General features: G+C 44.5%; 1 protein-coding gene across 1 annotated transcript in view; it reads right to left on the minus strand.

Moving 5' to 3' along the window:
- Positions 1–81: 81 nt before the first annotated feature.
- NID2 (nidogen 2) overlaps positions 82–12,632 on the minus strand; it is a 92,634-nt gene continuing 80,083 nt past the window's right edge. The window contains exons 12-20 of the mRNA XM_019968677.2: positions 11,109–11,228; positions 7,820–8,041; positions 7,039–7,208; positions 5,064–5,193; positions 4,494–4,665; positions 3,702–3,859; positions 1,859–1,982; positions 1,015–1,124; positions 82–772 (exon numbers count right to left, since the gene is read on the minus strand). Of these exons, the coding sequence (XP_019824236.2) occupies positions 762–772; positions 1,015–1,124; positions 1,859–1,982; positions 3,702–3,859; positions 4,494–4,665; positions 5,064–5,193; positions 7,039–7,208; positions 7,820–8,041; positions 11,109–11,228 (1,217 nt within the window). The 3' untranslated portion in view covers positions 82–761. The remainder of the gene's footprint in view (positions 773–1,014; positions 1,125–1,858; positions 1,983–3,701; positions 3,860–4,493; positions 4,666–5,063; positions 5,194–7,038; positions 7,209–7,819; positions 8,042–11,108; positions 11,229–12,632) is intronic.

The raw sequence follows: 12,632 nt of genomic DNA on the forward strand, positions 1-12,632 counted from the left end.
AGTTGTTTTCTGCCTTGCGGTTTTAAGTTCATGCCACCCCCCCAACTTCATTATAGACAACACAAATCCTTAAGTCATAGGAAAACTTAAAAATATATTTTATTGGAGTAATCTAGAAAATTTGAGAACTGTTACATCTTTGGTATTTATATATAAATGTAATCTCGTGGGTAATCCTATAGAGGGACTTACAGGATCAGAAAATACAAATTGAAACATTCTAGCACCTTTTAATATAAATAGAAATGCATTGATGTAGAGGTAAAAAAAAAAACCCTTAGAACTTTTGTTGGGAAACTATAAATAAGTTGGTTATTTCCCATCAGTTCTGCATTAACCTTGTCTTAACTATGTCAGGGTTTATGATCTTTTAGGATTGTATTTTTATACTGATCACGTGTGCTTTAATTTCTGTCCAGAAAGCAAAAATCAGATTTAGGGTCTCAGCGTGCTCTAATTGGTTCTTAGTTGAATGAATTTGACCTTTTAAATATGATATAAATGTTTATGGAAAGTTGCTTATAAGCAACAATTAAAATTCTGTTGCCTTTTTTAATCTTGAAATAACTTGTTTTTTAAAAATACAGTAGTAAGGATTGAGGTATAAACTTTTCACAAAATATACTTAGTCTTTTTGCCTGAAAATGTTCATCTTGTATGTCCAGGAACTTCTAATGGCCAATTCCTTCTTCACTTTCACCTTTGTTCCTGGTAAATGCTCTTTAGGGTCCAGATTCCAATTGTAAACTCCAAGTCCATATTTACTTTCTTCCTGTGGAGGGAGGGAACAGTATGTGAGTATTTCATATCTAATTTGCAACAGCAAGTCTTTTTAAAGGGGAAATAAGCTTGGTAGACTTAAGGTAGCAGAATGGTCACCCCTATGTGTTGGCCAGGAGCTTTTCTAGCTCAGAATGGCTCTCACTGGTGGTGGCAGCAGGCCAAGGGTGATCAGCTACTAGATCTATCCTCTACTCAGCTGATCCAAAAGGAGCTGCCTGAGCAGCTGTTTACCTGGACAGTAGGGGTAGACTGCAGTTATCCCATAGAGGTGAGATCGCTGCTCTGGGAGATACTCATCAGTAAACTGGCCGGTATCTCTGTTTACTGCTATAACACCGTCCCTGGTAACAGAAAGGAAGAGTGAATTCATAGGATTAAAGACTGGGTAGAAAAAGTCAGTTTATCAATAAGCGAAATCTCTGCCAGACTTCTCAAATACATTTTTTAAATTAACTGTGACTTGTGACTCGGACTCTGAAGATCTGTCTGTATCAGTGATTCTCTCTACATCATCTGGGAACTGGATAGCAGTACAGATTCTTTGGGCTCCTACTCAGATTCTAGAATGGGACTGATCAATATGCTTTGTCAAGAGCACGGGATAATTCTGATGTCATGCTACAGTTTGAGAACCACTGTTCAAATCAGAATTGCTGGGGGTGGAGTGGAAGGACATACACTTATTTTTAATGCTTCCCAGTTCCTCTTAGCAAACTAGTGTAAGGTATAGTATTTTTCATTCTCCTGGGGAGCAACTAATATGTCCATGTCATTTTTTATTCTCTGAAGATCAGACTAATGTCCTTGCTTTTTGGATAGTTTATTACCAAATAGTATTGCTCACATGTAGCTTAAAAATGGCATACCTCATAAATTTCTGGGTGATATAAAAGTATGCTTTTAAAAGTCTTCAGTAACACTTGAAGAATGTTATCTACTAATGAAGAAAGAATGAAAAAAAAACCTTAAGCATAGGGCTTAATTACTAAAGTCACTTACTAACGTGGTACAACAAGTGCTGTCTCCTCCAGGACAGTTTGCCTTTTCAGGCTTGTCCAGAGTGTGTCAGGCTTACCTTCTCCAGTCGGTATGGTAGAAGTGATCTGCGTAGCTCACAATGTTGAAGGGGTAGTTGAGGTTGTTTTGAATGACACGCCGTCCAGTTCCATCAGGTAGTATACACTCCAGTTTTTTAGTTCCTTTTAAAACAAAAAGGTCCTTTTATATGATGAAAAAATTCTTTTTCTTTTACCAAAAACAGTGGCAAGTAAATTTATTCTCAGAGAAAACAAAGGTGGAATGTTTTATCACCATTGCAATAATACAAATTAAAAACTGTAAAATTTTCCTGTTCTATTACCAGTCTTCAGTTTGTTTAAGAGCATTCTAGTTTTTACTGGAATTTAAACTCTTAATTCTGTTTTGGAAAACAGGATTGCATTTACAGAAACCTGGCTAAGTTTCTCCCAGAGGAGGAAATAGAGATAAAAGTTAAATCAGTGTTAAAGAAGTCTACCTGTGAGCTCATAAACTGTTAAAATATTTGGATAAATACCTGCCCTTTGTAAGCAATGTATGATAATAGCCAAGGCTGCCTTTTAACTGAAATCCTTTTTTTTTAGACTATATTATTTTCTATGCAGGAATAAAAAGTAAAATACTAGCCTGACTTGTATTTTTCAATGTAAATATTTTAATAGCTAAACAAGGCAAGAATTTCCAAGTGTGACCTCATGGACTGTGTATTCCACCAGGCTCCTCTGTCCATGGAGTTCTCTAGGCAAGAATACTGGAGTGGGTAGCCATTCCCTTCTCCAGGGGATCTTCCCAACCCAGGTCTCCTGCAGTGCAGGCAGATTCTTCACCAGCTGAGCCACTGGGGAAGCCGTTTTCTCATGGAACCCTTTAAGTAAATTTCAAATACCTATTAAAAATATCACTTGTTTTGGGCAGCTGGGTTGTAATATTGACCCACCTGCATTTTCGTCCCTTTTATTAAAATCAAATTCCTTAAGAACAGCTTTTTTTTTTTTTTTTTTAGTATCTAATGAAACAAAGTTATCTTTTCAGTTGTACTAATAGTAATGAAATTATACAACAGAGAGAGAGAACCTGGGAACAGGCAGCCCAAATTTATTACTAAAGGAAGCCATCCTGCCACATCGCTTTTCAAAGAATGTCCCCAGCATAACAGCATACTGACTGTTAGAATAACAGATATTTATAGACAGTGAATTCCGGGAGTTGGTGATAGACAGGGAGGCCTGGCGTGCTGCGATTCATGGGGTCGCAAAGAGTCAGACACGACTGAGCGACTGATCTGATCTGATCTGATAGATGTTGTAATACTGAGAAAAGAAAATAATAACCTTTGTTCATTTATCTAAGCCTGTCGATTCCAACAGTGTATAATACTTATTTTTAACCTAAAAGATGTGCCAAGTGCTTGTGTTGGGGGAGGGAAAGCAGTAAAAAAATAAGTTGGACATTGAACTAGCTCTCAAACTTACTGCCTCATTTATACACATAAGGCCTCAGGAAGTTCACTGTAACAATCGTTACAAAGTGTCCTTTAAAACAGGGGTCCCAAATTTCTGGGCTCTAATGCCTGATGATCTGAAGCAGGGCTAATACAATTAATAATAGAAATAAAGTGCACAGTAAATATAACCTGCTCAAATCATCCCAAAACGTCCTGTCCTCCCCCGGCCATGGAAAAACCGTCTTCCACGAAACCAGTCTCTGGTGCCAGAAAGGCTGGGGATGGCTGCTGTGAAAGGCGTAGAGCATTTGCTGTAGTGTTATAAATTTAAACCAGACGTTCTGAAGGGTGGGATCTGGTTTTGTTGTAAAATCAGAGTGCTCACACTCACTGCACGCTGTAGTGTTCTGTATTTGCACTCCATCAACAGTATTACCTGCATCTGCCCAGCAGAGCAGTTTGGAGAAGGGGTCAAAGGTTAAACCATTGGGTAGTCCAATGTCTTTATTCACTAGAATTCTTCTGTTTTCTCCATCTAAAGACGACATTTCAATCTTAGGTGCTTCTCGATTCCAATCTGTCCAGTACAGGTTGCTGTGGTAAATGAAATGGAGAAAGATAAACCTTCCTCAATGCATAGAATCCAAATTTCAGAGTCAAAAACTCTGCTGAAAGTTAAAGCTGAAGGTTGTATGTCCCAGTTGATGACCTTAGCAATTATTGTAGACAGGAAACTGTTCTGTTAACCACTGCCACTGTGAAAAGGGGCCAGAGGAATAACACGTCTGGTGTCTGAGTTTTGCTTACTTGCGCCATTTTACACAGGTAACCCCACTATGGGTTTAACAACTGGGATTTCCTAATGTGTTGCTGGAGGGAGACCCACCTCATTCCAGTTGAAGTCGCAGGCTTGGCCTGATCCAAAGTAGCCCCCAGTCTCTCTCACATACTCTTGAATTCTCTACATACCACATCACAGGCTTAGTAATTTCCTTGTTATTCTGTTATTCATTAGTTTACTGTCTTATTTCCTAGAACGTAGTAGAACTTAGACGACTTCTGTCTTTGCCTGAACAGTGCCTGACACCTAGTAGATCCTCTGTGAATACTGTTAAATTAACGTGCACTTTTATGCTCATGTTCTGACCCTCCTTACACCGTACTTAGAACCCAAGGGCTTCAAGTGAGGGTCAACAGGTAACAGGAGAATTAGGGAAGCCCAGCCGACCCCTGGATTGGATCCACAGCGATGGCACGAGGGTTCACCAGGTCCGTGTGGAAGAGGGCCCGACGCTCAGAGCCATCCAGCCTGGCCCTCTCTATCTTATCCAGGCCGCTGTCCGTCCAGTACATTGTTCTACGGAAGTGGTCGATGGCAAGACCTTCGGGGCTTATTAGACCTGAAATAAAACAAAGGCAAGACTGAAGCAACCGCAGCTATGAAAGGAGAATCTGAAGCAGAGAGGTCTACTATGTTCCCACAGTTAAGGGGAAAGTCTTGAGAGTCTCTAAAAAACAGGCTGAATAGAGGGGTAGGTCCTTTGTGGTTTTCCTGCCATGTCTAGTTCACTCTAGCCTCATGTTCACTCTACCCTCATAAGACCCACCCCCCACCCCAAGCCTGGTGGCACCAAGCGTCCCCAGGGCTGGGGCCACTCCCTGAGTTCCTACACAAACCCTTCCTGGTCAGAGTCCTATCTAGAAGGTAGATGGGAGACTTAGGCACAAAGCAAGCAAATAACCTGGACTGAGTAGAATGAAATGAAATGGGAAGTGTCTTCTGGGTGGAGCTGCTGACCTGAGTTAACGACCATCTCGGGCTCTGCTCCTGGTTCCAAACTGGCGCGGCTAATTGTCCGTCCAGCAACATCTGTCCAGTACACCATCCTCTCCCGGCAGTCATAGTCAATTCCCACGACTATGGAGCCCTGTGTGACCAAAACACAGAATTGGAAGAATTAGGATTCCTTGCACTTCCCCCGACTTCATGCTCAGCCACCTCACTCGTTTGTTCATGGCAGCACTGACCAGCTGCACTGTACGGTTTTACGGACAGCGGGGCACAGTGGGCAGAAGTATAGGCGATGGAGGCTGGCTTCCCTGAGCCAGCGCCAGGCTTGGCCACTTCCTTCGGCACTACCTTCATTTTGCAGATAAGGTGACAAAGGCATACAGAGGTTAACAGAACCTACTTCACACAGCTGCTATCAACATTAATACCATAAAAGCTTATAAAGTATCCCAACCAGTGATGAGTACATTGTAAGCTTTCAATAAGCATTATTATTGTTGGTGGTAAAAGCAAGAGTGATTTCATGAAAAGATCAGCCCATTCAGTGATTAGAGGACAAATACTAGTCTCAGCAAAGTAAGTAATGTTTCACTGGACAAAAACTGACTGCCAAATGTAATCCAGCACTTTTTGAAAAAGCCTCTCTAAAATTTGCCAACATATAATGAAATCAACCCTCCCCTGCCCTGTCAGTGAGATCTTTCTGCTATTTGAAGTGCAGACACCCTTAACCCTCGCCTCTGCGTCTTACTACAAAGCAGTCCTTGGGCTGTACTCTAGTGTAAAAGAAAGTCTATTACAACTTGAAGGAACTGGGGAATGGTGGCCACCTGACTTCTGTCTTGGGAGCTCTCCCCTCCTTCCCTATTGCTAAATAAATGACAAAATCCTTTTTTAAGTGCTGAGTCGGTGATATTCCTTTCCAAAATTCTGCACAGAAGTTGCTTCACTGAATTTCCAGCCCAGACTCCTGCTCTGAGAAGCCCAGCAGATGTGCAAAGCCAACACCGAGGCTGTCCCTGAGGTCTCGCAAGCTCCCTGCTTGCCTAACAAAGCCTCCTGGGGGTGGCCTGACTGGGAGAGGAGTCAGGACAAGAAAAGCAGCATTAGGCTACTGTGGGAAAGTGGGCAGTTTTATATAGGAGGATTTTAATTTTCAATTTTACTTGAAAATTGAAAGTTACCTATTTTGAGCAAGGGGGCACATCTATACAGGCCTCCATTAACCCAGGGGATCATGGGATTCATAAGCCCATTAATGATTTCAAGATTTCTTGGAGGAAAAAGTCCCACTTAAATCTTGTAGAGAAACTAAAAATCAGCAGCTAGTGTCTGGAATAACACACAATTCAAATCTTTAAAGTGGGGAGGGGAACCCATTATAAGTGTCAGTGCCTTTCTGCTGAACTCCCTTCTCTTTCCTCCCATCTTAGTGAAGAAATCCCTGCTCCAAAATGGAGTGTGTTGACCATAGGGAAGCTGTCAGCTCGGGAAGCAGCTAGCATCCCTTGGGGAAAGCCCTGTCTCCTCCTCTCCAGGATCACGTGCTCCCCATATTTTCATCTATGACAGATTCAGAGAAGATAAGCAGCTGATCAACAGGACCAAAGAGGAGGGCAGGGGTCCGCAACAAGGCTATCACTAGTTGACTTCCAGAATCTGCAGAGATGTCTATGGCTTAAAGAGAACGCTGGGGGCTGGGGTTAACCTATCATTTTCCCGTGGATCTCCAACGCTGCCTCAGTATCCTGACAACTCTGAAATTCACTTTCCACATAGCTGAAACCCCACACACCAACTGGAGAAAGTGGCCTTGATCAGTCCAATGTGGCTCCCAGCAACAGCACCCTCCCTTCTGTGCGTAAGGTTCCCAAAGACAACTGCCAAACAGAAGCCCTCGAGGAGCACCCCCGCACCTCAGACCTTGCCCAGATCTGATAATCCAATACAGTCCCACCCCCAGGGGAGAAGTCCACTTTACATGCAGCGACAGCAGGGTCTTGGCCATGTCCTTCTGAAGCCTGGTACCATTGAGGGGCAAGTGGCCAATCTGCTGGCCCTGGGCATAGAGCAGGAAGGTGCCCACTGGTGGAGGGGTCACGTCGGGCCGGGGTGTGGGCCGGACCGTGGGTGGAGCCACGGTGGGTATACCTGTGGTGAGGAAGAGGGAGGTAGAAGGAGCAGAGCGAAGGAAACGGTCAGTGGAGAGGAGAAGAAAAGTTACTTCCCCATTTGCCAGAGCCTCCAGAAACATCAGCAGTTCTTTACCCTGGACAGATGTGCCCCAGATGTGCCTTAAAAGAAATTCTAATTTCCAGGGTTTTTTCTCCCAAAGACCAATTATACAAATCACTGCCAATTACTGGGGAGGAAGATGACAAAGTATTTCCCTTTGAACAAAGCAGAACATCCCCCTTAAAAATACATCCAGAGCCAGTGTTGTGTCAGCTTCTCTTTGGGGCCCCAGGGTGACACGTGTCCCCTTACACCCCGGGCTCAGAGTAGTGGGAACAGGCAGTGGGACTACATATTGAACTGAGCTCCAGATGTTCTAATTACAGCAACTGCTGATGACAAAACCAAACGTTAAATCCGCATTGGGATCTGGGGCGGACAAGATTATAAATCAGCATAGCCCATCAGCGACTTCTTCCACTGGACCTGTTCGCCCCTCATTCCCCCACCTTCACCCACAGCTGGCAGCTTCCCTACAGGGACCTCAACACGGCAGAGGGGAGGGAGGGCTGCCCTGGGGTGCTTACATGCAGGGGTGATGCCTGGCTGCGAGCGGGTGCCCTGCACCTCTCTGCCGTCCTGGTCGACACACCAGCAGAAGTCACTCTTGCCATGGCACTGCAGCGGGGTAAAGTGGCCCAGGTCGTCGCACTGAGGCACATACTGGTCGTCCCTGGGGGTGCCCCCGTAGTGCTCCAGCAGGCTTTCCCTCCAGCGCTCACAGACGGTCCGGGGCCTCTGGGTGGGCTCTGAGCAGATGTGGACAAAAAGCCTTTGAGTGTGAGCCAAGGACAGACTGTAGCATGTGGTTCAAGATCCCCAGGCCTGGCCTCCTCGTCGTCTTCCTCCTCATGTCCATATGAGGCCTCAGCCAAGCCCCGGGATTCTGGCCCTGAGCAGCAAAGTGCTCCAGGAGGTTCTGCTGGGGATCGGGAGAAGGGGTTGTCCTGATGCTCCTGTGACCCTCAGGCCAGGAGGAATGTCATCAACCCAGCCACATCAGGAAAGAACAAGAGGCGGTAACATCTGGGGTGCGGGCCTTGCTCAGCCTGGGAAGGGGCCTCTGCTAACAGCACTCCTGGGGACTCTCCTTGGGGACTCAGTGGCCTACATGATGCTTAAAGCCAATATTTATTCTTTCTGTTTCAAACTCTGGGACCTGCATCTGAGAGGGCTGTCGAGACTGGCCAGTGTGTCTTAGGAAGTATTACCAAATGCCCTGCTTACGTGTGGCCCTACGTATCTGTCCACTGGAAAACTATTGAGTAAAACTGACTATAATTAGTATGTGTGATCATAGAGTTGGTGGCAAACAACTTGATACAGACTGCGACACTCCAGCTCCTTGAAGTCCTTTGGCCACCCTGCCCTGGGTTTATCTCAAAGCTGAGGCCCCAGCTTCCCGTCGTGTTGCTTGGTCCCTCCCTTTCTCCAGCATCTTTCCCCATCCTTCCTCCTTCCTTCCTCACAACCGTGCTGAAACTCTTGTTAGCTTCCGTGGCAGAGCAGCTTCCTTACCAGCAGCTTTTTCCCAGACTGCTTCTACAGGGCTGCCAAGGCTCTGTCCCAGATACAGCAGTTCTCTATCTGAGAGGACTCTGCTTGACGTGGTTTAACTTGACAGTCTCCTAAGATAGGACGACCTACAGGAATTTAAGTACTGATAGAAGGTATTTTTCCTTCATTAATTCCTGCAACTCAGAGCCTGCAGAATCACACAGCCAAGTATCTACTTCTATCACCATGTGGATGTGTAACAGATCTCAGAGGAGAACAAAAACTGGGCTTTCTCCCCTCAAAGCTTCTCTCCCCTAGACTTCTGCATAGCATTATGCAGCATCTCCATCTTTCCATTGCTCAGACTCACTAAACCCTGACTCCGTTCTCCCACTCTACATCTGATATATCAAAACATGTCGGCTGATATCTTCACATCTTACCACATCTACCCCTGTCATCTCATGCCAGAATTACTACGTATGTTAGCCTTCTTACTGGCTTCCCTGCTTCCATCATCTTTCCTGCTCCCCACCCCCTGCCCTGCTGTAAACTCAACCAGCAGCCAGAAAGAGTCCCTTTAAAAAAAAAAATAAAGTCATCTCATGTCCCTCCTTTGGTCAAAACCTCCAGTGAGTTCAAAGAACAGCTGGAAACATTACATTTGAGCACCTGGAAAGCCAGAAGATGGTGAATAAAATCTTCAGAGCTCCAACCAAAGGAGCACAACTCCAAGACTCACAATGTTTGGGGCAAGCTCCAGGTTGCCGCTGGAGCTCATAACCCTCGGGAAGCAAAGCTCTTTTTAAAACATCATGGAGAAAAAAGACTGACTTCCTCACCCAGATGTGTCTCAGGACCCAGAGAGGGAAATACTACTTCCTCAGACACTCGCCATTGTCACCGGGTGGGATTCCCTGAAGAAGTTGCCAGGATCACCCCTGGTCCACATGCCAAACTCAGATCATCAGTTCTCGGGGGACCACCCAACAAGGCACACACAGCAGTCAGCCTCTGGGAAAGGAGTACCTCACGTCACTTACACGTGGGCATCTGTCATTGCTTACTATTTCAAGCTGTTTCTCAATCCAATCATGGATTTATTTCTCTTTCTGGCTGGCAGGGTTTTAAATACTTTTGAATTTTGGGCACAGAGTGTTCTCTCACCCTTGAAAGCAGACCCTATTATGCAGATGAGACTAGCAGAAATGGCGACCAAGGCCAAACCAGCACCAAGAGAGGCCTGGTCATGGGAAAGAGTCTGCACAAAGGAACATGCCCCTCTTTCTGTAATTAACGTCTCATTCTCTTGGCTCCCTTCTGGATCACTCTCCTTAATACATGCCTATCTTAATAAATTTAACAGGATTCTGAACCATTCTGTTAGGGCACCTCCCAATCATCTGATTTCTTCAAATCCCAGCTGGAATTTAATCAAGACTTTTTAAAGACTAGGCATGAGTGAAACGGAATTTCTCTGTATTTTTTTTTGGTGGGGGGAGGCAGGGCGGGGACCTGAAAAATCTTTCCCCAGAAACAGGGGAAAGAAAAAGGAATGTTATAGTGGAAGCAAGGGTATATAGACATCTAGAGCAAACATTACCAATGTTTACTTATATGAATCTTAGAAGCACTAATGTCTTGGCCATAATAATTCATATTATTGAAAGGATCAAAACTGGCAACTGGCGATCAAAATCAAAACTGTAATCAAAATTTAAAAAATGAAGTAATTTTCCATTTCTTACTCTCGTACATTAAAAGCCAAGACTGGTACTTATGGAACCTTCCTCAGTGGTAAAAAGTGATCTTTGAATAGTGAGCTCATGGATCTGTATAGGAATTATTTTGGTTAAAATGATACCAAACCAATGCTGTTTCATTAATAAAGTTCTTCTGTATTAAAAGAAAAAATTCTTCCTATCTTTGAACAACTCAACAAAGGAGCAGCAGTCTGCCTTGGCAACCTACAGTTGGCATGAACTCTTGAGTGCTTGGAAACCACACCCCACGCCCCATGCAGACGGGGAGTGCTTAGACCATAACAGACAAGTTCATCAGCAGCATCTGGGGTCTCTAAGGTGAACAAAACAGATCCCTGCACCTCTTCTATAGGTGGCAGGAGCAAGAGTGATTCCCCATCAACATGTTGGGAAGAGGGCTGGGGTTACTAGCTTAGAGTAAACCAGCGGGGTCCACCTACAAGGGTCATACTTATTTTCCCCACTGAGATTAAAACAGACTTCAGACTATTTCCTGCACTCCGCAAGTCAGAGTTAAGTGATACAAAGTTACATGGGGAGGCCTCCCAGACCTTACCAGGTGTGCACTGAAATCCATCCCCGTAATATCCAGGTTGGCAGCGGCAGGAGAAGGAGCCAGGGGTATTGGAGCAGGTGGCCGAGGGGTGACATCTGTTTTCCGAGCATTCGTCAACATCTGCAGCAGTCAGGGACAGAGAAGGAGGGAAGGAAGGAGCATGATTTCACTGAACACAGACTGTGCTACACGTGCCTCAGTGTGCATGGATCGACACCCAGGCATCCGCTTCAGAAGACCCTCGGGCAGGGGCAGAAACATACCGGCACCTTAAAGGCAAGCTTAAGGGTACAGAGTCGAGGGACACGTTCAGTGTAGAAGTCAAACGTGGTCTCTCACACAGAAATATATCCTGGCATCTTTCATCTACAGTAAATTCCAGGAAGTTATTACCTTTGAACTAACCTTTAGCCCATAAACCATTTCCTTTCAGTAACACTACAATAAATAAATATATGTAACAATAGTTTATTTTTTCCTTTCCTTATTGGCACTATCTCCATATGCTCAGTCGTGTCTGACTCTTTGCAACCCCATGAACTGCAGCGTGCCAGGCCTCACTGTCCATCACCAACTTCAGAGTTTACCCAAACTCATGTCCATCGAGTCGGTCATGCCATCCAACCATCTCATCCTCTGTCATCCCCTTCTCCTCCTGCCCCCAATCTCTCCCAGCATCAGGTTCTTTTCCAATGAGTCAACTCTTCGTATGAGGTGACCAAAGTATTGGAATTTCAGCTTCAGCATCAGTTCTTCCAATGAACACCCAGGACTGATCTCTTTTAGGATGGAATGGTTGGATCTTCTTGCAGTCCAAGGGACTCTCAAGAGTCTTCTCCAACACCACAGTTCAAAAGCATCGATTCTTCAGTGCTCAGCTTTCTTCACAGTCCAACTCTCACATCCATACATGACCACTGGAAAAACCATAGCCTTGACTAGACGGACCTTTGTTGGCAAAGTAATGTCTCTGCTTTTGAATATGCTATCTAGGTTGGTCATAACTTTCCTTCCAAGGAGTAAACATCTTTTAATTTCCTGGCTGCAATCACCATCTGCAGTGATTTTGGAGCCCAAAAAAATAAAGTCTGACACTGTTTCCACTGTTTCCCCATCTATTTCCCATGAAGTGATGGGACTGGATGCCATGATCTTAGTTTTCTGAATGTTGAGCTTTAAGCCAACTTTTTCATTCTCCTCTTTCACTTTCATCAAGAGGCTTTTAGTTCCTCTTCACTTTCTGCCATAAGGGTGGTGTCATCTGCTAACCCTCTTCCAACAACACAAGAGAAGACTCTACACATGGACATCACCAGATGGTCAACACTGAAATCAGACTGATTATATTCTTTGCAGCCAAAGATGGAGAAGCTCTATACAGTCAGCAAAAACAAGACCAAGAGCTGACTGTGGCTCAGATCATGAACTCATTATTGCCAAATTCAGACTTAAATTGAAGAAAGTAGGGAAAACCACTATACCATTCAGGTATGATCTAAATCAAATCCCTTATGATTATACAGT

The sequence above is a fragment of the Bos indicus genome, chromosome 10 (assembly GCF_029378745.1).
Source record: "Bos indicus isolate NIAB-ARS_2022 breed Sahiwal x Tharparkar chromosome 10, NIAB-ARS_B.indTharparkar_mat_pri_1.0, whole genome shotgun sequence".
Classification (NCBI taxonomy): domain Eukaryota; kingdom Metazoa; phylum Chordata; class Mammalia; order Artiodactyla; family Bovidae; genus Bos; species Bos indicus.